The 27,716-nt window shown below is 39.0% G+C and overlaps 3 protein-coding genes across 5 annotated transcripts; 1 reads left to right on the top strand and 2 right to left on the bottom strand.

Moving 5' to 3' along the window:
* Positions 1-4,166: 4,166 nt before the first annotated feature.
* On the bottom strand, positions 4,167-6,874 carry mipa (major intrinsic protein of lens fiber a). Its single transcript, XM_008413573.2, has 4 exons — positions 6,161-6,874; positions 5,822-5,986; positions 4,646-4,726; positions 4,167-4,551 (listed from the first exon to the last, which is right to left on the bottom strand). Exons 1-4 carry the CDS (start codon positions 6,518-6,520, stop codon positions 4,366-4,368), a joined length of 792 nt encoding a protein of 263 aa, XP_008411795.1. The 5' UTR covers positions 6,521-6,874; the 3' UTR covers positions 4,167-4,365.
* Positions 6,875-10,605: 3,731 nt separating this feature from the next.
* Positions 10,606-15,661, bottom strand: ptges3a (prostaglandin E synthase 3a (cytosolic)). Its single transcript, XM_008413574.3, has 8 exons — positions 15,492-15,661; positions 14,609-14,758; positions 14,388-14,451; positions 14,196-14,294; positions 13,654-13,743; positions 13,310-13,375; positions 13,193-13,220; positions 10,606-11,350 (listed from the first exon to the last, which is right to left on the bottom strand). The coding sequence occupies exons 2-8, from the start codon at positions 14,755-14,757 to the stop codon at positions 11,331-11,333; spliced, it is 516 nt and encodes a 171-aa protein (XP_008411796.2). The 5' UTR covers position 14,758; positions 15,492-15,661; the 3' UTR covers positions 10,606-11,330.
* A 4,015-nt stretch (positions 15,662-19,676) lies between these two features.
* dtx3 (deltex E3 ubiquitin ligase 3) lies at positions 19,677-27,716 on the top strand. Of its 3 annotated transcripts, none has more exons than XM_081608980.1 (6): positions 19,677-19,941; positions 20,124-20,208; positions 20,367-20,407; positions 22,588-23,387; positions 25,415-25,632; positions 25,799-27,716. In XM_081608980.1, the coding sequence occupies exons 1-6, from the start codon at positions 19,869-19,871 to the stop codon at positions 25,872-25,874; spliced, it is 1,293 nt and encodes a 430-aa protein (XP_081465106.1). In that variant the 5' UTR covers positions 19,677-19,868; the 3' UTR covers positions 25,875-27,716. The 3 variants fall into 3 exon arrangements, with proteins under 3 accessions (XP_081465106.1, XP_008411797.1, XP_008411798.1); XM_008413576.3 differs by having other exon boundaries at positions 19,870-19,941; positions 20,124-20,191; XM_008413575.3 differs by having other exon boundaries at positions 19,679-20,191.

The raw sequence follows: 27,716 nt of genomic DNA on the forward strand, positions 1-27,716 counted from the left end.
AGTTATTTTATTTAAATTCAACATTATGTGAGCCACCCTTTTGCTTTCCTGTATTTATCTCTGAAACAGCAACACAACAAGACCAGTTCACTTTGAATACTTTAAATTAGAAACCCATCTGAATTAAATGGGTTTTCTTGTCATTTGTGTTTTTATGCTTAATGGTGCACTTCTTTGAAAAACACACACACATATAACATAACTTGTACATTTGTTAACTCCTCATTAATTTGCTTGTTTGGTTTGATTTAAGCTAAATAAGAGAGTTGTCATCTACTTCAACTTATTGGGTGTTATGTTTTGGTAGTCCTGCTATTTTTCTTTGAGATGTTGGGAGTGGTTTCAGTGACATTGTATTTTCTCAGTTGTATAATCTGTCCTTACCTAAACACTTCAGCTACGGCATGTTGAACATTTAACCGTAATATATTACACAATATTTATGCTGAATAGTCTGATAGTTAGTGCTCTTTGTTAAACCAGGGTTCAGTCACAAAAGAAAACAATAATAAACAATAATAATTATTTTCTTTCATTACCTCGGACTGCAGTACTATACCATGGTGATGGACGCTCATAACAGAAGGCAGATGCAGTGAAGTTGGCAAGACTTTAGTTATTTCTGTGAGTTAAATTTTTTTATGCTATCTTTATATATAAAACTCTAGTTGACAGTATTTTCAAAAAGCTTTACAGTACATTCATATGTTTATCTCACATTAAAACCCAATAGTAAACATGAGACAAATCATCAGTATATCAGAACGACACAGAAACTACACCAACACGAGGGTTAGCATGTTAGGCCAACTCCAGTGACAACATTACAAATGCTAAAACTGATTGTCCTTCTCTTGTTTGTAAATACATACTTCTGCAAATTGAACTGCTTTGATTTTATTTTTGTATGAAAAGTTGTGTGATTTAAATACTTTATTAGGTCATAAGATAGAACGAAATGTAGCAAAAGTTCCAACCACAATTAAAGGGATATCGCACAATTTCTTTTTTTTTTAAACTTCTGTTGAGACTGTACAGTATGTTGTTATTATCCTACCCACAGTTGATAATTAGTAATCTGTCGGCAAATCCGGTTTGCAAACATACAGATTTGTTTTTCCCCCCACGACTGAAGTTAGCTGCTTGTACGAGAGCCCCACCTTCTCAAAGAGACTCATATTTTGAAAATGCAAGATGCTCGTGACAGTTTTGGCTTATCGACATGTTTGCATTAGATGATTGTTTCCAAAGAAGGTGATGGATGTTTAAGCAGAATGCCAAGATTTGGGAACAATCCTACAAATGAAAAGATTTTGAGAAAATGTGCTTATGTGACTAAAAATATCATTACCCCTTGTACTGTCTCTGGATATAAAATGGGTTGCAAATTAGCCAAAAGGTCAAATGACCGAATACAGGAACATACAGCAAAAAAATTGACTGTGAAGTATCTCTGTCTAAAGAAACCGTGTGTTGATGAAGTACACCACTGTTGTATTTCTTCGACTGTAACAGATTGTTAGTCCGGCTGGAAAGGTTTTGCTCCTTCACTGCAACAATAGTGTCTGTTTACAGGTTTTTAAAGGAACATTTGTGGGAGCTGGCAGGGGTCCTTTGAGACTGGAATAATTTTAACATGGCATAAATCCCGTTTTTAGACTCCAGTCAGATGGTCTGGTAGCTTCAGCCTTCTGGAAAAACAAATATGCTTATTAAGAAATATATTAGCTACCTGTAACTGCTTCAAACAAACCTCATTTGAAGAGTACTGAACATCCTCTTTTAAAAACATATTGTACAAAATATATATAATTTTTATAGTTACTCTTTTTCTAACTTAAGCCTTATGCAAATCAATTCTGTGTAAGCTGAATGAATTCAGTTTTTAACATTCCTTCCACTTTAAGCCATCCCTTTCACATGTTTATATATGACAATGTGTTTAATGCTCCTTGTCACATGCATTTTTCACCTTTTACACATCATGCAGGTTTTTGATAAAAGTCCTCGATTGTTGTGACGACATATGTATAAGATTTCAAACTGCCATAAAATTAAAACTGCCAAAATAATTGGGTGAATTTATTTACAAATGCATTCATCTACACATGTATTATTTCAGAATTTCAAAAAACACTGCAGTTTCCTTACTAGAAGCAGCAGCACATAGATGAGTCACAGAAATAACCTCCGGGTTTTTGTTCTTGTAAATAGAGCTGGGACCAGAAACGTTAATCGATCTTGTTCTTCCAAATGTCTAAGATTTTCCATATGCAAATGTTTTGTCTTGTAATTGATTGTATACACTCCAAATAAACTCGAAAAGAACACAAACAAAAACAGAAATTGCAAACTGATTTTTTTTTGGTCTGTTTTTTTTTTTTTTTGACATTTAAAGCCAATTATGCCCCAAACTATGCCTGTTACCACAGTGGATGACCAGTTGAATGTTTGTACATAGCAGGAATTGTTTAATTTATGATAACATGGATAGCGAGCATTTTATACTTTCTATCAATCCACTTTTCGTCCATTTTCAACAGCCTTTTTTTTTTTTAAGAAAAAAAATCTTACACTGTACATCATAACGTTTCCATTAGAAAACAATCTAATTTTAATTTTTTTTTGTTGAAAATTTTAATTCTACTCAACCACAGCCATGGAAATCACTCCAGGAGTAAAAAAAAGGAAATGAAGTGAAGGTGTTACGTAAAGGAAGCAGAAAGAGAATCAGTTTACAAAGCTTGGATCAAGAAATGTTCTAGCAAAACTAGCAAAATGTTAACTTCTCTCTGAGCCAAAGACAGGAAGAAGGGTGAGTGAAGAAGGGAACAAATACAATTTCAAACTTCAATCTTCCTCTTGGAGAATGTATGAAAATCAAGATGCATTCTGTTAAATTTCAAATTTAACAGAATTGAGCCTTTCAGCTTGAACAGACTGCAGCTGTCCCACCTCAGGGATTCTGCCTTTATTAACACAGAATTTAAGTTTCTCCGATGTATAATTTATGCAAAGTAGCACAATGCCAATGAATAAAAGAAAAACACCTGGTCTTCAGGACATCAAGCCGAATTTGCTCTCCATGTTTTTCCTGGGTAGGCCTAAATAAATCAAATGTAATAACTCATAAACGCCTGTACATGGGTCTTTGGTCAGCTCTGCTCTAAAACTCTGGGTATAAAATTTTTGTCAGAACGTCAAAGAAAGCATAAACCAATGCAATTACTGCATATGATCCAAATGTGGATGCTGCGAACAAATTATTTACTTATAAAGTAATATGCTACGGTTCTGGGTAAAATAATAAAATTTAATATTGGCACTTAAAAAGATCTGCCTAAAAGAAAAAAATATATGTTTTAATTGTGGATCTTTATTTTAAAAATAAATAGCATAATATAGGGGCTTTGCTACATGAGACACAAATGCTCAAGTGTTTGAAAGGGGCTTTAAGCCGTGATTGAAATCCAGATTTATCCCCCTAAGAGAAAGATACAATTACCCTAAACATGCACATTTCTTGGGAGTTTTACAGTAAATTATACTTTTCCATTTAGGGCAAAAAAATAAAATAAAATGGTGACACATCTCTTAACGTAATGTGGCATTATATAACTCATTATACAAACAATTTTAGCAATGACATTTCAGGGAAAATATCTTGTAAAACAAGCATACACATACACACAGACAAGCAGGCGCACTCAATTTATCTTTCTCACCATCACTCTTATCACACAGGCTTGCATACACACACACGCACACACACACACATACAGCTAAAAGAAAGAAAAGGCAAAAACAATACCAATACATATCTTGGCCAAAGTTCGTGAAACAAAACACAGAGCGAGATCACGCTCAATCAAAATTGGAAATGCAGGCAGAGGTCCTTTGTTCTACTGTAGCTTCACTCCTAGCGAAATGAAAGGCAGAGGAAATAAACAGAAAGGGAAGTAAAGATGGAAATAGCACCACTATCCCTGGCAGTTACAGATGTCTGGTCAGCAAGGAGTAACTGATTCACCCTGCTACAGGGCATGGGGTGCTTCCTTTAGCAGCAAGTCCTCCTCCAACCCTCCGACTCTGGGAACAGGAGAAGGAACAATGGGTGCAGGTGAGATTAAGTAAGTTAATCGGGGCAGTGCATGCCCTTTCTACAGGTCCTGTAGGGAGCACGACAAGGATGACAAGGGGATGCTTTTGATCACTCTTTGCAATTGTCGAGGAGCAGGAGGAGGCACGCGTGCAAAAACAGTGTGTGGGCTGCGGATGGACCGGGAACCAAGGGTGCAGAGTGTGGCGCTACAGGCGGAAGGGGTGTGAGAGAGGTTGGGGGTGTCAGAAAGCAAATCTCCAGATTTATAGGGCCTGTGTCTTAAGCTCAATGGACTCTCCCCTGGTCTCCTGCTGGGCCTCGGCCTCTGGGGGCCGGGTGCCCTTCAGCGTGGCCAGCCTCTCGGAGAGGCCGCGCATGCGTGGGAACAGCAGGAAGTCATAGAGCAGAGCGCCTATGGCACCGCCGATCATGGGTCCCACCCAGTACACCTGGACAGGACGAAAACCAGCATAGTTGATATAGAAATACCACAACAATTTGGTTTGGATTTCTTTGCAGAGCCAATGTATTTATACATCTTACCCAGTGGTTAACAAAGTTCCTGACGAGGACAGCAGGGGCGAAGGACCTTGCTGGGTTCATTCCCGCTCCTGTGTAGTACATCTAAGCAACAGGCAGATAAAGTGGTTCAGCATTGTGGCTGCTTATCTGCTCATTTAACACGTGGTGGTCACTAAATCTAGCATACTACTCAGTGTTGTTGTTCATTTATAGTCTTGATGTATTAATTTTATGTTGAAAGGGTGTTAGAAGGATGTCCTTCATAGTAGAAATTATCTACTGAAACGTTTGCCATGATTTTGACTACATCATTTAAGAAACTTAAATAACACCGGAAATCTATTTTTAGTTCTCAGGCTATTACAATTTACGTTCGCAAAAACAATACCTATGAGGAAGATGGTGGAGCTAAACTCTACATGAGAGGAAGACAGTCCTAGCAACAGCGACATTGAATCTCATCCGGAGCAGGACCGGCCGTTGTCCTGCGTGTTTTAGATCTGGCTCTGCTTGAACCCTCCTGAGTCAAATGATTTGGTGATTAGCAGGCGCCTGCAAAATTTGTGGTAGGCTGAAGAACCACAGTCAAAGCCAAACGTTTTCATAGCCCGGGCACATTTAGATTTCAGGTGTTTTCATTCAACCACATCATTATAACGTCCAATTCTTTGAGGATGAAAGCTCTCCTTGCCATCACCCTAATTTGTACCTAAGATGTACTTAAGTCATCTGTCTAAACCACTCCAAAACATTAATGTTACTTTCAGTCAGAAGATTCATGTTGGTAAAATTAATTGATGACTGTAATCCTAAATCTAAGAGACGTTTGAATTGTATTGGATTTAACGTATTCCTATGTGTGATACTTTCTGATTGAGGTGAGTGACCTTTAGCCGGATCGTTCCTAAACACTGCAGGACATCTGCCTTCAACGACAGAAACCATCCATCTCAATAGGATGTTAATAAAGATCCAGAAGTAGCTATGATGCTGAAGAAGTTTAAGGTTTTCCATCTGACAATCCAGCTGACCCAGCAAGTTTAAACCCAAAACATCGTCTATCTTAGTTTATCCAAGCTTTGCTTTTGTGTTTCTTAAAAACCTAATTCGTGCATGAAAAGGCTAGAGTTTGCTCTTGGATTAATCAAAAAAAATAAAAAATTTTGAAAACATTTGCAGTCTGAGCTGGCTTCTTACCCCAAACAGATGCCCGATGAGCACAGAGAAGCCGATGGCAAGAGCAGCAGAGCCCAGGCGTCCGTTGCGCCTCTCATCTGTCACAGCAAAGACGCAGACGACAAGCTGGAGGGTGAGGAAGATCTCAATCGTGGTGGCCATGCCAAGGCTGATGCCTGGCTGCAGCTGTAAGAGACAGTTTAGAAAGATGACAAGGAGAAAATTGAAATTAAAGAGAAGGTGGTGTATATTTGGGACATATGTCAGGTTATTTTCAATCTGCAGACTGGGTGGTTCCGTCTTCATTACAGTGCAGAAGTAAAAACCTTCATTCCCACTTGACTACTCTGGTCACCTTACCGTATTCAGTGCCAAGTTCCCCCTCATGTTGTTGGGTGTGACTCCGTACAGCACAGCAGCACCGGCCAGCGCTCCGAGACACTGGGCTATGATGTAGAAGAAAGCCCGGAACATGGACATCTGGGATCCGATCAGGTAAGCAAAGGTGACGGCTGGGTTGATGTGTCCCCCGCTGATGTGACCGATGGACTGGATGAAGGTGGCAGCCGCCAGTCCAAAGCAAAAGGCAACATGGAGAACATTGTGGGGGCCTGTGGTCCAGCGAAGGGCCGCTCCCAGCCCAAAGAATACAAAGAACATGGTGCCATAGAACTCTGCAAAGACCGCTCGCCAGAAAGACATAGACCTGAACTCCCACATGATGGTACAAAGTAAAAAAGCAGCTTCTTAAACACCTGAGGACTAACTAATCGACCTAAAGGAGAAAATGTAAAAAAAATTATACAAAATACAGACCAAAAAGCACTCAAACAAAAGCTGTCTCTCTAAAGCTAAATGTAACAACACATAAAGGCCTCAGCATGTAGCTGTGAGTAAAATGCACGGATTCCTTCTGAAGTCAGATTTTTGTCATAAAGAGCTCCTGAGTGGAGCAGTAAGCCAGTCTCTGTGCATCTATATGCCAGCCCTCGCTGGTTGTTAGAAGAGTAACATGGATAGACAAACGTTAAGCATGTCCTGCAGACATTAAGCCTCTTTATCAGAGCGGGGGGACCTCAGAGGCCTTTTTATAACCCACCAACACCATGACGGACTCACTGAGCCAAGGGGAGGGGTCAGCGGACAATATCACTAATCAAAACAAGGTCACTTAACCCTTCTTTTGCTAGTTGGTCCTTTGGACATACAGTTTGAAACTTGGAGGCCGAGAGGAGCTTTCTGGGAAGAGCAACAGTGTGTCTTCGCCAAACATGAAGCTTTTTTATTTTTGGATTACCTTAATGATGAAAAGAAGTCTAACAGCCTACTGGAAACCAGGATGGCAGTAAAGCGCTTTTCTATAGGAAAAAATGTCTTTCTTTCCACACCAGCGTCACAAATTTAATGACTTTGGAACTCGACTCAGACTTCAGCACCGATGACCTGTGACCTCACTTGGACTTGAGCCTTTTAACTCGAACAGACCAGATATCTTACAATTTGTATATTTCATGAATCATCTCACATTAACATTAATAGATTTAACATTACTATTGTTAATTTATAGCTGCTAATACAAACTACTCAGTATTGTGGAACAGAAGCATGAAGAAACTGAGCACCATTCAGACAACAAGGGTAGTTAAGACTATTCCATTTGTTTGCCGTAATTACAATGTTGGAAAAAAATAAAGAAATGTAAGAATGAATAACATCTGAGTAAAACTTCAAACACGGTAACAGTAATCAATTTCCTTTGGTTTTGTACTTACAAAAGAAAATCAATTTAGTAACTTATCTGTAGTTATTGCTACCTTAAGAACTTATTTTTTTAATTCTTAGTTGCTAATGAAAATATGAAGAGAAAAAGAGGTTTTGTAACCATGACTACAGGTGTGTCCCCCGGTTTGGACACACACTTTTCAGCACATTTGACTTTGTCCATGTATTAATTCACAGCCAGTACTTAGTGTATTCACTGTTATATTTTAGATTATCGTCACAAGTTTCTGTTCTGCTTCAGCTTTAATAGTCTCTCATTTCCCTCCAGCAGCATCGGTAATGTGGCCAGCTCATGTTAGTGAGCGGACCAGTTCCTGGAGCAGCAACACGTCCCCAAACCATCACACGTCCACCTCCCTGCTTCACAGCTGGCGTGTTTCACTTTACAATTATTACTTTTTCTGGAAGGCATTTGGTTGTAAATGTCTGTTGAGAGCAGATGACCGTTTAAGGTGACTGCTGTCACACTAAAAAACTTCTTTCTGGCCTTATTTTCTTCTTACATGCTAACCACGTAAGAATGCCGGAGACGACAGCACATACAGTATAGAAACAACTCATCTTCCACAGGTTTATGGCCTTATTTTTAAAGCAGAACTCAGATGAACTCTAATCAATGCTGCAATCCATAAGGCTCCAGTAATTTCCCAACCTTATGCTCTGAATAAAAAAAAAAAAAAAAACAGTTCTGTAGCAGAACTGATTAGACAGAGTTATGCATTGTGTGTTGTGGATTGGTTTGCAGGCTCAGGTCGGATAAAGCGGTGGAAAATCCACGGCCACAGAGGAAGAGGGGAGAGCAGCCGTGGTATTGAGCTTCTGCACTGGAGCGTCATGCTGACCAGGACAGCTACAGGGACGGCCACTGCTCTCTGAAAGGTTTATGCTGACCTTACTGCTTTTTGTGCCTTTCACGCATTGGAAACAAAACGCTAGCAGTAACAGTTTCTGCTGGTTTCTATGGTCTGTTTTTCTTGCAGTCATATTCAGATCTGCAAGTTCCCTTCCCTGCATCTGTGAGTGGCTGACTTAGTGCTTGTTGTTTCACTTTTGATCTGTACGTGTGTGAAACATGTTACAAATTCAACTGGCAGATTTTTGCCAAGCAGCAAAAAAAAAAAAAAGAAATTGGTTCATTTTGACTTTGAGAGCTGTCTTGATTTTGAAAAAAAATAAATAAATAACTAACCAAAACATGGATCATTTCAAAAAGTTAATTAGTTAACAGGTTGGGAAGTTTTGTCCTCCCCCTCCCCATGTCTCCCTAAGCCAGCTTTTGTACATTTAAGCCTGTAGTTTTGTTTGGAGGGTGTTGGAAAAGATGCTTGCATTGTGTTTTTCTGTTCTCTTGGTCCAGACTGCTGACGCACACATAACCTGCAGCCCCTAAACATCTCGCATCGGGGCAGACAAACTCTATAAAAACTGTTCAGTAGTAAAGACTTGCCGGAGAAGAAGAAAATGTAGGCATGATTAAATTTCAATGCCTTTGAGAAGCTCTCTGCTAGCATAATTGCGGTCCGTATAATTCTGTGTTTGAAGTTCTGTGTTGAGCTTGACACTAGATTTGATGAGCATCAAATAGTGTACAAAAGCTAATTAACCGTATCACCCTGATGTTGAGGGAAGTCTAAAGTTGAAGGTCACAGTTTGAAAATGTACACACAGCAAAACTGAACCACAACTAATTTACACCTCAAATATTCAGAAAAGAGGAATGAAACTGGGTATTTCCCTTTTCAGTCTGTGTGAAAGTAAAGACGGTAAGTCCCTACCAGCGGCTCCAAGTACAAGGATGCAGAACAGGACAGAGGTCCTTATAAGGCAGCACAGTCACACACAAACTATTCATGTTCCACTGAAGTTCACATAAAGTCATCAGCAACACCGCTACCAGGTTAAATTTCAATCTTTTCCCGAAGTTAATCTTTAATACATTTTTAAAGGGCAAAATGAGCATACAGGTTTTAATCTAAGCTATAAAAGCTCAAACGTCCTCACACCCCTCCCACTGATATCTAGTTAAATCTCCTGCAATCAGTTGCACCTCTAGCGCCCACTTTATGTAGGAAACGGGACTTTCTGTCTCATTTCTGGTTAGATAAGGCGATGACTTTGGGTTTCAAAAGTGGTGTAGCTGATTAAATTGGAAGATTTCTTGGAGTGGACGTGTTTGAACCGTTGTCCATGAGGTTTGAATTGGTCTGTGGTTGGGGTCGTTCCAGAAGTTTCATTTTGCCCTGCTTTATTCATCCCAAGACCCGTCTGGTGATTATCCTTATGTTTATGTTTGGTTTTTGAGCCATTTAGTTCCTGGGTTATATACAAACATCCCAATCCATACCTTTTCATCTGGAGACAGATTTTGTCAGATGAGTGAAACTGGAAATAATTGGGAATATCAACAGTAAAATGATCTCAAAGAATGAACAAAGTTGGCTAATTAAGTTTCTGAATTTGACTATAACTCAGCTAAAATGTTTTTAACTGCTGTCTCATTTTTTACTTTTTTTTTTTTTTTAAATAAAACCATCTAAGAAATTAATGCTTGTACTTATTTCCATGGTCAAATATTCACAAAAAATTAGTGAATATTTGAAATAAAAATCTTGAGGTCAATCTTAAGTTTGCCAATGGAGATTTAGTCAAACATTAGAGTGGGCATGTTTACACAGTTTAACTGAAGTTGCAGGTTGCATTATTGTACCACCCTGGTACAGGAACGATATTTGTAGTAAAAATAGGATGTGACCGCTGTAGTGATCCAATAATTTGGAAAAATGTAGAGCATCTCAACTCTGGATGGATTTTGAAAAATACCAAATAATTATTGTCCTCTTAAAAAATCTTTCTTAAAGTCCCATAGCCTACAATGAACACATTTGATACCTAGAATCAAACGTACATATTCAAAGCATATTTGTTGTTCATGTTATGCATAACTTACGCTTAAATCTTAGGGAAAATGTATGCAGTTTATTTTCTCACGTCATAAGATTAAAAATAACCAAAACACTTATCAGTTTTATTTGCAACAATGAAAGATCTTTAATGGATTGCATAAAGAAAACAATGCCTTTCCAAGATGTGAACACATAAGGTCATAAACTCAACCGCCATATTCTTAACACAAATCTGTAGTTGTCCAAGCATGTTTACTTTAAAAGCTGCAACATATTAAAAAAATTGAAATTACTGTTAAATATTTGCATATGACCAAAGACACTGAAAAACCAATTTAAAGCAGAACTCTTGCCACTTAAATTAAACATAAGAGCAATTTACAATACAAACATTAAAGAGGGGGAAGTCTGTCATTAGAAAATTTACTTCTTGGAAAATAGGCATTTTCAGTTTCTTTTTTGTCATTAAAAATCACAATGTGTTTACATAACCTGACACCAGAAAGGAAAAAAAAAACAAAAACAACAAAACAGAAGAGAAATAGGGTATAAGACATCAGCACATCCCAATAGTCATTTAAGCCAGGGAACAACAACATTTTCATTTGAACAGAATCGTCCATGCAGAACAAAACAGCAAAGCACAGCGCTTTATGTTGTTATGGACGCCTGTGCATGTCTGTATCCAACAGTCACCCGTCCCCCCCGTCGCTCTGCAGGGATTTCACTTTGGAAACGGGGTATAGAGAGGTTCTTCTTCAATGTGGCTGCCAACTCATTGCCTAATTTCGTTCTTCAGACTCACGACTTGTTTTGATCTCTAGTGAGGTGGCAACCATGTTTGCCTACTCGAGGTCTGGCATCTCTGCAAGAGACAAAAATTCCAATGAGGGGAACATTGACAAACGCAGAAACAGCTTAAGATTAAGCGTCAAAAAATATCTAAATTCAGTCATTAAAATACAATAAGTGACACTTGATGTAATGTATATGTATGCGGCACATCTGCAAAGTGTTCAGTGCTTCACTTCTTCCTACATTTTGGTATGTTACAGCCTTATTCTAAATTGTTTTAAATTAATCTATTTACCACCAAAGAGTTCAATTTTTGTCTCATCAGACCACAGAATCTTTTTTGTCATGGTCCGAGTCCATTAGGTGCTTTCTGGCAAATTCCAGACATTCTGCCATGCACTTTATGAAGGAGTGGCTTTCGTTTGGTCACTCCATACACTGACTGGTGGATTGCCACAGAGATGTTTGTCCTTCTAGAAGGTTCTCCACTGGCGCTTTGACAGAGTGACCATTGGGTTCTTCTTGGTCACTTCTCTCTCTCTCTCACCTGATCTCTCAGTTTAGATAGCCGGCTCTAGGAAGAGTCCCGCTGGTTCCAACCTTCCTCCATTTGCAAAGGATTTCTCGATAGGAGCTTCTAATCAGCAGAATTTTTTCCGTATCCTTCCCCAGATTTGTGCCTCAAGACAATCCTCTCCCAGAAGTCTAAGCAATTCCTCTCATTTTATGTTTTGTGTGTGACCTCTGACCTACACTGTCAACTGTGAGACCTCACAAGCGTGAGCCTTTCCAAATCAACAACAATTAATTGAACTTATCACAGGTGGACTGCATTTAAGTTGTAGAAACATCTCAAGAATGATCAGTGGAAACAGCTCCATTTTGAGCTTCACGGCAAGGCTGTGAATACTTATGTAAAAGTAGTTTCTTGGTTTTCTATTAATAAATTTGCAAAAAAAAAAAAAGAAGCTTTTTTTCCACCACATTGTCATAATGGGGCATTTGGAGCTTACAGCTAATAATCAGATTATTTTTCTTAAATGACATAAATAAAAACGATTGAAAAGAAGTTGGCTCACTGGACACTTGTCCAGGGGATAGACATTGTCATCTTCGCAAGATGGCCAAGTCTTAAGAGGTCACTGCTGTTCAGAGTGCTGTGTGTTAGAGGAATAATGGTTGAGTGGAAAACTGATTAAAAAACAGTTGCACAAGCACCTGCTACCAGGAGATTTTAGAGCATTAAATTATTCCCTGTGCTGATGGGCTTCATGGAGATCCTGATTTAATTTTTCAACAGGACTTGGCATCTGTCCATGACAAAAGGTACCAAACGTTACCGTTTGAAGGAAACGGTGTCAAGAGTGTTTGATGAGAAAGCAAACTCCTCCCATCTAAACCTTGCAGAGACTCTATGGATTTTTGTCAAGAGTAAGATGAGAGAAACCCTGAAAATCACAACTACAGCAACCTGGGCTTTCTCAACACCTCAGCAGAATCACAGGCCTTTCTCCTCTACACACGGCTGCATTGATGCCACAGTTAATGTCAGGAGTCTCAACCATGTTCTGTAGCACAATGACATGCTTTTTAACAGACTTGGATTACTTTTAAATTAGTTTTATGTACCGTCTAAATTTCCTAGGAAACTGAATTTTCAGCTTTTCATTAGCTGCAAGCCATATTCATCAACGGTAACATAAATCACTTGAAATGTTTCACTCCCATGAGTGAGTAATGACGTTATACGAGTTTCACTTTAACTGAACTTGTCATACATGTGAATCTTTCAAAGATATTATACTGCTATGTTCTTCTACATATGAAGAATGATTTTCTTCTGTCCTCACAAAGAACAAACTACAACTTTGCTGGTTTTTTTTGTTTGTTGTTTTTTTAAAGTCATACTTACTTTCATCATCGCTGTCTGCAGAATCATGCTGAAACACAAAAACAAAATTATGGGAACTCGGATTTCACCTGATAAACTTCAAGAAAATCCTCAGAAAATAATAAAAATAACTCATACTTCTTCTGCACCGTATTCTGCACCATCTAAATCGGGTAAATCATCTCCACCCATGTTGTTCATCATCTGAAGAAAAAGGGGAAAGAAAAAAAAGATGTATGGCGCACATAAATCAGCATGTCTTTTCGTAATGTTTGCAAGACGTTATAACTGTTGGAGATGATTTGAATTTTGTGCTTCATTTAATTTAGTTTGTGTCTTAAGGAATACCATCATGTCTTTATTGTAATGTCCGTGAAAGAAGACTTAATTGTAAGTTTTGTTGTGGACCCCATTAGTCTCTACTACGGTAAAGGGGATCTTTGAATAAACAAATAAGTGCTGACAGCCTTTCACTCGATTACCTCTGAGAAGTTGTCAAAACTTGACATGTCCTCATCCGAGTCATCTTCCCAGTCTTTCCAGTTGTTGAAATCCACACTCAACCATTTAAACTGGGGGATGGAACAATTATACAATCAAAAAATACTATTTACCTGCACATAAACAGCATATTGTCAAATTCTTCAATTTAAATTCACTAAATTAATAACTCTGTTTGTGTATGGCTTACATACTGTACAACAAAATTAAGATCTTTTAAAAGATCACACAATGTAGAAAATAAGTGAAAAAACTTGAGAAAAGACTTAAAGTGTATTTAATACATTTAAAAAGAAATAAAGCTCCATTATCTATCTGTCTCACTGCAATTTAATTCAGTAGCAACAGATTTCTTGCACATTTGTACAAGATGTCATTATCTAAACACCCAAAGACAGCAGAGTTTATTTCCAAAAGACAATCACTTTTCTTTTTTTAAGTTTATGAAAAGTACTTTTGAACAGCAGTGTGAAGACGTTTGTTTGACAATAATTAAGGAAAAATGCATTAAATTTAAAGTTACCTTTGCCTTTTCTTTGGTAAGTCGTGGCCATGATTTCCCAGCTTCTGCTTTTCGTAAACAACACTGCACAGACCTGTCGGTGCGGCTGTGTTTCGATTGCTGTAAATTACATAGATTATCAATTTATTAACAGTTTTTGAGAAGTAAAACTCATCCTAAAACTTTAACTAGTTCTGCAGATGTTAATCTTACTTTGGGATCAATTTCCCCAAAAAGCTCAATTTCATTGTTGTACTTGTCTTTTCCGCTCACACACCTGTAAAAATGACAGAAAGGGAGGTCACCATACTTTCCAGTACACCCAGTTTTCCTTCAATTTGGTCCACACAGATGACTGGATTTCACAAAACACAACACATTTTTATACAAATACAAGAAGACTTACCGTCTAGTGCACTTTAAACACAACTTACCTAAACTCAAATTTTGACTTGTCCAATTGGACATGTACATCTTTACTGTCTTCCACGCAGAACTCTACAAAAACAAAGTCTCTTCTGTCATACCATTTAGCTGTGGCACTTAGGGTGGGAAATGGGCCATGCTGTGGCAAATGGGCCATGCTATTGATGAACAGAAAGAGGGAATTAACGACAACATATTTCATTTTTACATTAGACTGTCAAACAAAGTGGTTATTTTGATCTGCTGGGTCACATGTGCAGGGTGAAGCAATCAGAGTTATGTTGCATTTTATTAGAGAGAAAACCTATTAAACCATTTAACAGGGCAAGACTGAGTGATTTCGGTTTTATACAGGAATTGTAACCAAGGAAGATTTCTCAGCAACCTTCGTAGGTGGCAAAACAGTTGTGCTTTAACGTACAATTGTTGTAATCTGTTTTTTTGAATGACAAACATATGCAATCAAATATTTGTCCTGAATTACAATTAATGGTTTTGAACGAGGACATGTGTTACTTTAACTCAAAGAGAAACCTTCACATCATGACAGCAGTCCTCCTCGGTTCTAACTTTAACCCAGTACTGTTAGTTGACTTTAGCCTGCCAGCTAATGTTAACTTAACTGATATTTGGGGCGCATACAACGTAAGCTACAATTAAAAGTTTGGGGCTAGTTGGAAAAGGTTATGTTAAGCTATAAGGGTAGGTAGGTTTAACGATTTGTGTTGGTTTTTAGTCCTGTAACAATAAATGTTAACTGCACAGCTAATGCTAACTCGTGTGCTAGCTCAATGAGCTAATGTTAGCTAGTTGATCGGCATTAGCGAACTTCAAAGACTAAGCGCTTATTAGCAACAAGCGACTGCTAGTAAACACATAAACAAGACTTACATCTTTACAGTATAGCAGGTGAACTTCTTCGTCTGACTACGGGCTATCTAGCGGTGTTGTATAATAAAAATCCGGGCAAATGTGATGACTGAAACCTATACTAAACTCAGGTTTTCAACCGAAACGTTGAAGTCCCTTAAAGTATCGCGGAGTTTTTGTGATATCTCGAGAGGACGTTACCCGCCTGCTTGGAGCGTGGGCACGCGCTGTGAGATAATTCTAGAAACAGTGTGCGGCGCAACAGCGCCAACTGCTGCTTAGCCACAAGTAATTCATGATAAATTCAAACATCCACCGGATAATTTAGTTAAAAAAAAATCCTAACCCCTGCGATGGACTGGCGACCTGTCCAGGGTGTACCCCACCTATCACTCGAAATGTCTCGCTGGAGATAGGCACCAGCACCCCTCCGACCCCACTAGGTACAAGGGTGTATAGAAAATGCATGAATGGATGAATTATCCCAACGGATGAGAATTTATACAGTGAAGAACCCGGAGAGAAACAACAGAAACGAGAACATGGAAGTCCACCAGATTCCGGGAGGGGGTTCAAACCCAGACAACAGTTGCATCAACTATGACACTGTTCAGTTCTGACATTGAACAACAAAACTAAAACAAAAAAAGCTAACTGTTATTCAATAAATTACAATATGTAGACAGGTGTGCTTCAATTGAAAATAACAACCTTTAAGCAAGTATTATAATATTTTTATAATAGTCCAATCAGGTCTTCTGGTTCTAGTGCACTCTGCTTCCCCAGAACTAAAACCAAACATGGGGAAGCAGCATTTATTTTCTAGAACAAACTTCCAGACAACTGCAAAAATGCTGAAACACTGAGTTTCTTCAAATCAAGACTAAAAAAACTGCCCGTTTTTATAGCTGCCTTGGCCATTATGTTTTCATGGTGTAAAGAGTTGCTGCTCAACTGTGCTCTATGAATACCCTTTACTTGACTTATACTGAAACTACATGACCTTCTGAGAGGACGTTACCCGTGATTTATCAAGAGGCTAAAATTAAAATGAAAACATTTTTAAAGCTTGAGTACATCAAAATACAAAATTTTATATATTTCTAGAGCAAACTGAGACATAACAGCCCAGTTTTCTAAACGAGAAGTGGATCCCAGAGAGACTGAATGCAATTTTTGACCATCTTCAAAACTCAAGTGATTTTGTTCAATAAAACCTGACCTTACATGACTTGGCTTCCAAGTAAAATATTATGCACAACTAAAACAACTGCACATTTAGTTAAATACCCCCAAGGCATAAAACGTTGTTAAAATGATAGACTGATAACGTTGGTTTCACCTTTTATTAATTATGTTTGATACATTTCTTACAATTATTTATCTAAGAATTGTTTATTCAGAATAATTCTGACCTTGTGAAAAACTCTATTTGTTGCTTCTTTTTCTATGTTGCATCTTGTTTTTGTGTTCTCTTTCTTTTCAAACATCCCACTCACTTGTCAAATTCCCTTTTATTGATAAAGCAATTCAGACGTCATTGTGGGAAACTACGAAAACCATTAGAGATGGCAGAGAAGGCAGTGGAACTGTAATTGTTTACTAAAATTTGAGTTGCTGCTGGGTCAGCGTCATTAAAATATTGCTTCACGATGAGACAAAACTTTATGGATTCATTATGAAAAACGTCAGAATTACTAGTGTCCCCCCCCCTAAAACCACAGAATCAAAACCAAACATATTTTATCCATACGATAAAGGCACTGGGTTCTGTGCATTTACAACCTACTAATCCTTTAAATTAGCCATTACTGAAGAAAAGAAATGCATCAGTTAAATCTAATTTGCCTCCAGGAGCTTTCTGCAGTAGCTCTGTAATTAGAAAGGGGGGATTAGCTATTGCTCACTGTGGTGCTAAGTCGTTTCTACCAGTCTCGTTGCACGACAGTAAGCCATAATGTGGTCGTATTGTTGTGATCTTGACACCTAATTACCTTTTCTTTTGTGTGGTCCAGATGAGTGAACGTTACCTACCGCTCTGACTATAATTATGCCATTTGTAGAATTCGAAAAGTACATTGTTGCAAATCTGGCTTTGGCTTAGGTGCCATGAATACAAACAAACAAAAATGGATTAATCTCAGACTGCAAAGCACTTGATGTCTGCAGAAATCTTTGTGCAATGCAAACAGCAGGAGAGGGGCTCATGTAGCACTTCAAAAGAACTGCTTTTCTTTTGGCCAATTGTTGAGTCACATGTTTCTAAAAGGTTTGCAAAAGCAGTTTTTGATATCACCTATTTTCTCCCAGCCTACCCAAGGAACATGTAATTTTTCCTGGCTAAAAACTCCTTACAGAATTTTCTGTCCAACAGAGAGCAAAGACTGCAATAAAGCCAGGCACAAATCCAATCGCTGCTCCATTTCCAGTGAATAATGGAACAATCTAGCAGACAATGCATGCAGCCACGGGGGATTTATGACAATAAGTGATCATATTTCATATATTTAAATTGAACAAAATATCCACAGAGGACAAAGTGAGCCACTGAATCGGTTTCTGCGAGAAGATTGAAGAAAATTGAACAATTGCTCATATTCTGGTAATCTATTAATGGACTGGAACTGTTTTCAAAAAAAATAGCCAGATATAACAGCTGACCTTTTAAAGGGTTTAAATACACATGGAGAACAGTTTAAGATAAAAGAATAACATTTAAATGTGAACTCAAAAAGCGTCTTTGGTCTTCCTCTGAGAGAATTGAAGTTGTTGACAAACCAACAACTAATCTAATTTAGCACGTCAAAAAAAGATACATTTATGTAGATTGCAACTGTTATTTTCCAAAACTCTAAATAAAACCCAAAAGAGACACAGATTGCATTAATATTGCCACTTTTTAGTGGCACAGACTTGAATTTGACAGAGAATCTGGGGAGGGAGCTAAAAATCAGTGTGAAGACATGGATCCAATCTCAAATACATGGAAGTTATTACAAAAGACAAATCATTAACATCAACTGGCCTTACGTTGCTCTGCCTTCCACACATGTGACATTGAATGAATGACTAACAGGGTTTAATATTATGTGGTTTATTATTCTTCCAGAAGCACATTTATGTGGTCAGACACTGTTGTTGGACAAGAAGATCTGGTTCAAATTCTGTACAGTAATTCATTCTTCTTTCAATGAGGAGCTAGCTACATTTTCAACAACAAAAACTACAGTGTTACCAACACCAAGTGCTTAATAAACATGATTTGATTTAAAGAAGAAGAAATGGCGTCAATCTTTCGGCTGGGTTTGTATTCAGGTCTCATGTAGCATCAACAGGAAGGCAGAGGAGCAAAACCCATCAAGTGTAGCTCAAGTGATCTCCTGATAAAAATAAATCATCTTGCTGTACTTAAGGCATCAATTCAACTGTAAGAGAAAGGCAGCAGGTTTATTATACATTGTAAACTTGAATAATATTTTAGCAACAAATGTAAATGTCAATTTTATCAGTTTTTTGTGATTATAATTTCTATTCACTAAAACTGAAAATTGAAAAATCAGGTGCTTAGTTTATTTATTCCGCTAGTGATTGGTTTCATATGTTTCTTGTTAAATACATGCGTTCTCTGCCTAAATTTGACATTCTGTATTTGTTTAGTTGTATTAATTTTATTACATTTTATTTGCATACAACTATATTTTTATCTCTTCTGACTTCACTTTCAAATATTAAATAAGGTGTTATGATCAGATAATTTGTAAAAAGAAATAGCCATACGAAATATGCCTTTACTCTTACATTAGTACATTTGGATGAGTATTATACATGTACCTCAGTTTGGCTACACGAAGCCCTTGGATTGTCTGGCTGCTAAGGGGTCGTATTTCAACTGTATTCAAGATCTCTGTTGTGGTATTAAGTGAAATGTGTACCCAGATAAAAGCGGTAAAGGTAAATCCGGTATTGGAGTGGGTATTCCCTGTGGGCTCATATCTTTTGCGGGGATTTTTTGTGCACTACATCACCGCTTACAGTGGTAATAAAGGCAACATGAAACCACATAAACTATGTAATCCACCGTTTACTGACCAATCATGTCATACCAATGACGAACTTCCTGGTTACATTTTCATCATGTAGGTCCCTGTCCTCCCCCTTCCCCCTTCCTCCTCCTCCTCCTCCTCCTCCTCCTCCTCCTCCTCCTCCTCCTCCTCCTCCTCCTGTATGAAGTGAAGTCTATTTGCGCCGCGCAGCTGACAAAAATGACGCGACCACGATTGGATGAAAACAGGTTGGAGTAAAAGAAAAAAAAAAAAAAGGCAGAGTAAATTATCTGAGAGGACAGCGCAGGCTCACGGCTCAACGTGGCTGAGGCTGATAAACGGACAGCGTCGGTGAATGTTTTTCTACTTTGTGTTGACGCCTACAAGGACACGGGAGCGCAGACGAGACCGAAAACGAGAGGGAGGAGGTTGTGGATTCAAATGTTGTTTTTTTGTATCTTAATCCGGGAAAACATTGGGATATCATGGCTTGACCACAGCAGGCTCTTCACCGTTCTCCGCCGATAAGCTGCAGTGAGAAATAAAGGCCCCCCATCTCTCTCTCTCCCTCTCTTTCTCTCTCTTTCTCTCTCTCCGTTTCCTTCCGCAGATGGAGCTCAGGGCTCTTTAATCCAGCCTCACAGCTCCCTGACAGGCAGTGGAGAACAACTCAGAAGGGTGAGATGTGGATATGTGCACAGAAGAAAGCGCTGTAGTGATTCATGTTGTAAGAAATTTGACGCTAATGTTGCCACACCGCTGAATTCCCCGCTCGCCGTTGCGCTGCCAGCTGTCTGTGTATGTATATCTGTGCTTCAGACCGTCAGTTTCTCTCTTTACTTCTGTTCAACAGGACGCTTTATTCGCACTTGGAGGAATTTATGGGATCGCAAGGTAAGATTGCTGGATCGATCATGGTTCTGTCCTTTTCGGATGATTTTGTCAGTGCATGCTTTCGGGGTTTGTTTTTCTTTCTTTCCTCCACACATCACAGGCTTTAGTTTCTTTTGTTTATAGCCTGAACATCCCAGCAGCTAATGTGTTGTCATCAGCCTTTATGTTCCCTGAAGCACATACTTGTTCTTTAAGCATTTAAATTGTCACCCTTTGATGAGCCGCAGACAAATTTCCTGAATTTCGCACCGTTTCTCTCTCTCTCTCTCAATATCAGCAGATTAAGCAGATGTGAATGCAACAAAGCAGGAGAACTCTTGGAGCTATATTTGAGCTAAAGCTAAAGTAATCCCCCTAATACACGTTGAAAGCTTCAACCTGGCTTGTGCATCACTGCATCCATCAGTTTAAAGTGCAAATGACTGTGAGCAGGGCCGACCCAAAGTTGAATAGGGCCCAAAGCAGAATTCAGTTTTGTAACCTACTTGCAGATTTATTATTATTAAACAAATTAAAAATGAGGCTTGTTTGTCTGATTAAAACTGTCTTTTGAACATTTAAGGAGCCATTTATGATGCTTTTCATTTAGCCAACATTTCTTTGTTGAACTTTTGTATTGGTGTGATGCAATACTTTAATTTTAATAGCGTTTTCACTAGCTGTAAGCAAAACAAACATAATTAACAGAAATCGAGGCTTGAAAACATTAGTTTATGCGGCTGTAATTAGGCTTTACTGACCCCCGCCCCGCCAGGCTAAGTATCATTTGTAATTTTATTTTAAATAGGTTGTTTTACCTACCCGTCACAATGAAGGCACAGAAAGGCTAAGCTAGGTGTATAGTTGATGCATTGAACTGGGCTCAAGGGGCTGCGCGCCAATCGCGACCCCTTGCGCCAATCGCAAAGGGTCAATTGGTGAACCATGGTGCATCATGACAGCACGCGTCATGGCACGTCATGGCACCATGACATGCGGGCTGTCATGGTGCCTATTTGCCTCTGAATTTGTAGAAATTGGCGTGGATCAAGTGTGCCACCTTTCACTCAAAATGGTCTGTTTGGACGGTGATGTAGCAGAGCAGATTTGAATTGATATAATCCATCTATAAAGATCGTCTTTTTGGAGAACACTGCACCAACGAATGTGTCAAGTATATAAAGCTCACCGCTTGCTCAGCTTGCACGTGCTCAATGCGAACCTCCAAAAGCGCGATTAAAAAGGTTAAGGTATAATTGTGCTTTTAAAAGACTGTGCAGTGTGACTGATGTGAGTGCATATATTTTGTAATCAAAGAATAATGGGCGGTGTGGGTTTACGTCTCACACTTGTTCACTCAGTAGGTATTCTGGGATGCACATGGATTTCTCTTATATTACTTTTACATGTTACCACCATTGCTTATTTTAAGACCCACTGGCTGATTACTTGGTTAAGATTTAACTAGAGTGCAAAAAATATATTTATTCTAATAGCATTTGTTTTTGTCTACCTTTATTTAAGATTCTATAGCTCATGGGCGCCAAAAGTCATTTTCATTTTGCCATAAATCAAGATCACGGATGTCCTCAGAGAGCCAGTTGAGGCAGAACGTATTGATCAAACTACCCATCAACAAACTGTGGAAAGTATTACTAAATACTCTGAATTCAAGGAGTACATCTTCAAATTCTAATACTGAACATCTTTTCACGTTGATGTAATTTGACGGTATACAGATATTAACTGCTTTGATTGACCCGGGGGGCCATAGTTGTGCTGTAGTTGGAAAAAATAACTATTAACTGATATGTAGATCTTATGTAAGATCTATACATCAGAAATACAGGCTTGAAAAGATATTTATTGCATAATATAAGCAGAAATTCAGGTGTAGTTTATATTCAACTGGTGAAAGCTTGTAACCTAAAAGCTTCAAAAATGCTTACACTCAGTTTTTTTTGTACTGCCAGAAATATTCAGCGAAAAAAAAAAAAATCTGGAATCGATGTTTTGTCTGTTCAGTGGTTACAATAGATACCAGTTAAATAACCTGTAGCAGCCCCTGTGTTTCAGCAACATTCGTAGTTGCAGAACATTCACCTTAAGCAGCAGCTTACTTCATTTATCCCTTAAACCGGCTGCGGTCAAGTGAATAAGTTTAATAACCTGTAATGACTTTTATGTGCTCCTCTGTGCAGTTTCCTCTGATGAGATGAGTGTGCGTGCTGGCCAGGGCAGTGATGAGGTGCTAGTTTCTCAGGCAGTTTGGGATTACCTGGCTGCAGCTGGGCGGCCCTGGCTCATTGACTTCCAGCACAAGCAGGGGATGAGCGCCGGCATCGTCAGGCGAGGAGAGAGGGGGGGTTGCTGCGCTGTGCGGCTGCAGCCGGTGGAAGGCTCGAGGAGCACCAGATCTGGGACGATGGATGGACCTATCTCTAGTGAGACGCGAAAAGCCTTCATTGACTTATGCCGATGTGCCCGTAAAGAAATGAGCAAACAGGAGGGAGGACCCAAGAGGAAGAGGGCTCTGCTGCCTTGCGTGGAGGTCCTGGAGCAGAACGGAGAAGGGAACCTCCAGGCTCCCCCTTCCCTGCCGCGGCGCTCCCAGAGACAGCAGCAGAGGTTCAGGAAACCTGCCGACGAGGAGGTGTGTGCCATGCTTCACGAGGCCTCTCTGAGGAAAGACATGGACTCTGGCATTGGTTCCCACAGTGAGGCCGAGGACAGTGGCATTTGTTCAATTTGCATGGGGGACATAGTGGAGAGGACCACCCTGGAGAAATGCGGCCATTCGTTCTGCCGCTCCTGCCTGGAACGAGCCTTTAAGGTGAAGCAAGCTTGTCCCGTGTGCAGACTGGTTTATGGCCAGCTGGTCGGGAACCAGCCTGCCAATGGTTCGATGATGGTGGAGCGGGACCCTGATATGGAGCTTCCTGGCCACGAGGGCTATGGATGTATCTGCATCATCTACAGCTTCCCTCCTGGAGTGCAGACAGTAAGTACCGTCAGGTACGGATATAGACTCTGAGCAATGCAACTTATTCAAAAGCCTAAAACACAACCTTCCTCTCTTGTCCAGTTATTTTTTTTCCCCAATTTTTTCAGCTCTGTGAAATTAGACTGAATCTATATGCACACCACACTTTTCAGGGGTTTTTTTATCTGTAAAAGATAAAGCAAAACAAGACTCATTATTTTCATTCACTTCACAATTATGCATTTTTTTTGTTTTGTTTTTGTTGGGTAAAAACAAAAAAAATTTGTTGACTTCCATCACTTTGTGGTTGTAACCTGACAAAATGTGAAAGAGCTTATCTTGGCAAGATAACATGCATTAATATTCTCTTGAGTTAGATCTAAACCTAGTCTCTTCAAACATTAGGCAGAAAATTACTAATTCAAAGTCGCAGTCCTCAGTCTTATTGTAACACCTTATAGATAGAAAGAGCTTAAATGACTGAAGATTGCAAACGCAAAAAAATCTGCATTTATAGCCTTAACATTTTATGCAGTGCTGCTGCAAATTAATTTTCCGTACATTTTATTTTTGTTTTAAAACCAAAACAAAGTTGTATTTGTGCTCCATTAATTTGATATTCTCTGACATGACTATGAAACACTGTCTAAACTAAACTCTGTGTTTTCCCTTTGACGTCACTTTCTTCTCACATTTTTGATCCAAAGCCAAACAACACCTAATGAGTTAGACAGCATTGTTCCCACACTGGGAAATCTGCTTTTCATTTATGGAAAGTCAAACAGGTTTTAAGCTTCCCCGTTCAAGATAATGTCTGCAGGTTTACGTCAACATGTAAATGTGACTGATGTTCACTGTGATCCTCGCCTTGTAAATCATCTCTGAGGAAGTATAAAACATTTGCTGTTCAGTGAATAAACTTAAAGCTACAAAGGAAATGTTTTAAATAGGCTTAGAAAGTGACAAAGTTAGCAGCCACTTGCAGATCTTAGTTTTGTGTTAATCCCTCGACTGTGAGTTTCACTTTATGGAGCACTTATTCACATCATACGTACTATTATCATCGCTTTATTCTGCTGATCAACATGAAGTTTTTCTCAGATTAGCTGGACATTGGAGGATCAAGCAGAGTGTTTGAATTGCTGCTACTGCCGTCTTTATTTTTGCTGCGTAGCATTACCTCTCACTTGTGTCTTCTTCTCTTCTTTCATCTTCTGATGGCTATTATGGCAATCAAAATTACTTTGACCTTTTTTTGCACTTTGATACAACAAACATCAAACTATTTTGTTTGAATTTTATATGATAAACCAAAAGAAAGTGGTTTATATACCTTTTATTCGGATGCTTCTAAATTATGAGTCTTCAAATGCAGGCTTCAGGGGATCATTTTCTGCAACTTTTTGATGGTTCAACTCACCTGAATCAAATGGCGGAATCACATCCTCAGAATACAGTCCAGTTTTTCGCAGTCGTACTAATGGCCTCATTATTTGAGTCAGGTGTGTTGAAGCGGAGACGCATCTAAAAGTTGCAGGACACCGACCCTCGAGGCCTGCATTTGAAGATCCACCATCTAAACAAAGTCCTGTGAAACTCACTGTGACCAGAAATCGCCTATTTAATACATAATTAAATGCCAGTGTCAGTACAGCTTGTTTGGTTACGAAAAAAAAAAAAAAAAAATCACCAAAATGCATAAATTTAAGTTCATGTGTACAACATTATAAAATAAAGCTCAAAGGGTTTAAGCTGATCATTGAGGCGTACAGCTCATGGCTAGATGTTTGATTAAAATGGTGACTTAAGATGATTTCAAACATTTTTCTCGAGTGGCAGTCTCTTTAAGGCCAGACCATTTAAAGGATGGATTGTTTGGCACTTGATTCATGAAATGACTGATTCCATAACAGACGTTCGGTGTTTATTTGACACTTGCTACTTAGTTGGCATTTTTTTAAACGATGCACGAGGATGTAAAGGGAAAACACGCTGAGCTTATGCCGTTATAGTTTCACACCGTTTCTGATTCATTTCACCCACAGCTTGATCACCCAAACCCTGGCGTTCGATACCCAGGAACAGACCGCGTGGCCTACCTCCCTGACAGCCCAGAAGGGAACCGCGTGCTGGGCCTGCTGCGTCAGGCCTTCGAACAGCGCCTTATCTTCACTATTGGTACCTCCATGACTACGGGCCTGCAAAATGTCATCACCTGGAATGACATTCACCACAAGACATCCATATTCGGCGGGCCACCCTGGTACGTATCGGTTGTCTGGTTTTTGGAGAATCCTCGACAAGGGAGTTCAGTCTGTAAAGAAAGGCTTCGGTGGAAATGGACGGATTAAAATGCAGTTGCATGGTACTTTTTGTTGCCAGTTGAGCAAAATAAAGGAACTTTAGCCACTTTTTCCTTTTTTTTACAGCTTTGGCTATCCAGACCCCACATACTTGGTGCGCGTGACAGAGGAGCTCAGAGAAAAAGGCATCACTATGAACTGACCACATGAGACCTCCAGGACTTTGTTGGACTTTTCCTTGGACATGTCCTCACTGTGGACCAAGCTGCAGGATTTGCTCTCAGACTGCCTGATGCCTAAAAGATAGCTGAAGATAAAAAAATACAACAAAAAACACAAACAAACGAAAAAACAAAACAAAAAGAGAATCACCTCATCAGACACACGTCTATTGCTGCAGAAGAATCCATATCTCCTCCACTGCTGTTCCACTTCGGTTATTTTTCTCAAGCGTTCAAGTCATTCAGTGCTACACGTGGAAGAGAATGCTCTTAAATGCAGTGCTAATCCTCAAACCCTCACTGCTGGCACCAGGCCTAACTTCTAATGCACTTTTTAGGAGCTTGTCAGAATTAATGTTACAAGATATTATTTAGATAATTTAAGTTTAGTGACATTTAAGTTACATTCTATTAATGTTCATTTACCTCCTTTGGGAGTACTTTTAAGTCTTAAAAGCACATGTTTGGTTGTGTCTCCCTGAAATGTTTGTTGAACAAGTTTGATTGTTATTAATTACCTGTTGTAATGATTGTACTCGGTTCGTACGGCAGAAGAGCACTGCTTTTAGCAACAGATTTACAGTTCTGATGTTATTGCAATCTTAAGCACTCACAGGCACTTTGGTAACTATTATTTTTGTTTTAGTGAAGTAGAAGTAATGGAAATCTGCTTCCTCTGAATGAAGGATGCTAAAGCAAACAGGTTTATGCAGCCATCAGCTACTAGCTGGCTACGCGTTCATGTCAGTTCCTTAGAAAACGTTATGCGTGATCTTTTATCTCGGGATGTACTTAGATTTTTTTAAATAGGAGGAATGTTAAATGATGTCTCACGGCAGCACCTTTCAGCAAGTGTTGGACGTTCCCACTGTGTTTTTTTTCCCAGTTGTCACTCCCGTTCTTTCCAAGATGTCTCTGAGGGGTTCGGCCCATTACCTCACTTCGATAGGAACACACTGGTCTGAATTAGCAGATTTATGACGATGTCAACTTTGAAGGGCGTATAGATCACTTGAACCAAATCAGAGGCACAAAAGCTCTTTAAATATCTATGCTTCAGTTCCTTTCAAACTGGGAAATTTGCCTATTAAATCGTTTTATTCGAAATGAGCTAACTGCTGTAAATCTATCAATCTGTAACCAACAACAGGAGAGTTTAGTGATTGATTTGATTAGAGGCGAGTCACTGATCTCATTTTCTTGTGCCTTCCTTATATTCATTTTTGATTAAATAATCAGCAATGATGACTTTGGCGAATGTTGAGGATTTTGAGTGCTTTTGCAGTGCTGTTTGATTGTATAGAAGCCTCCGGTGTCCATTAGACAAATACTCCGCAGTATTAAATGTAAAACCTAATCTGGTCCAAAAAATTATTACCCCCCCCCCTTCTGTCCAAAACTTTTGCCTACATTAATTTTAGAAATAGATCCCAGTCTTTAAGCGTGTATGTGCTTTGCAAATCCAGCAGCCTTTTTGTTTTTGGCTGAAAATAATCTCTGATTTAAATGATCATAACGACACATTAAATGCTTTTGTTATGTTCTTGCCCCCTTTGTATTTTAGTTAAGGGACCAATCGATACATTTTTGGGACACAGGATTGTAGTTAATCAAAGCTACTGTGCACACCTTTCTATGCATATTGAACCTGAAGAAGGGGAAAAGAAGAAGTAGATGGCTGGATTCCATATTTTGCAAATCGAATGTTAAGTAAAACAAAAATCTGTTCTGCTTTTATAATTGTGTTGATTTGTACTTCGTTGGTATTCAGAATGATGTGGCCACATTTTAATACTTGAATAAAAGTTCTGTTTGGGTTTGTC

The sequence above is a fragment of the Poecilia reticulata genome, chromosome 7, assembly GCF_904066995.2.
Source record: "Poecilia reticulata chromosome 7, P_reticulata-male-v2, whole genome shotgun sequence".
Taxonomy (NCBI): domain Eukaryota; kingdom Metazoa; phylum Chordata; class Actinopteri; order Cyprinodontiformes; family Poeciliidae; genus Poecilia; species Poecilia reticulata.

Bases quoted from the DNA above. Each gene is read 5' to 3' on its own strand.
- dtx3 (XM_081608980.1), top strand. From the start codon at position 19,869: ATGTTTTTCTACTTTGTGTTGACGCCTACAAGGACACGGGAGCGCAGA. The intron at 19,942-20,123 runs GTTGTGGATTCA...TTCCTTCCGCAG, and splicing joins CCGAAAACGAGAGGGAGGAG to ATGGAGCTCAGGGCTCTTTA. The intron at 20,408-22,587 runs GTAAGATTGCTG...TCCTCTGTGCAG, and splicing joins GGAATTTATGGGATCGCAAG to TTTCCTCTGATGAGATGAGT.
- mipa (XM_008413573.2), bottom strand. From the start codon at position 6,520: ATGTGGGAGTTCAGGTCTATGTCTTTCTGGCGAGCGGTCTTTGCAGAG. The intron at 4,727-5,821 runs GTAAGAAGCCAG...CCTGTTGCTTAG, and splicing joins TCATCGGGCATCTGTTTGGG to ATGTACTACACAGGAGCGGG. The intron at 4,552-4,645 runs GTAAGATGTATA...CGTCCTGTCCAG, and splicing joins GGAACTTTGTTAACCACTGG to GTGTACTGGGTGGGACCCAT.
- ptges3a (XM_008413574.3), bottom strand. From the start codon at position 14,757: ATGGCCCATTTGCCACAGCATGGCCCATTTCCCACCCTAAGTGCCACA. The intron at 13,744-14,195 runs GTAACTTTAAAT...TCCATCCCCCAG, and splicing joins TTACCAAAGAAAAGGCAAAG to TTTAAATGGTTGAGTGTGGA. The intron at 13,221-13,309 runs GTATGAGTTATT...TTTGTGTTTCAG, and splicing joins CAGAATACGGTGCAGAAGAA to CATGATTCTGCAGACAGCGA.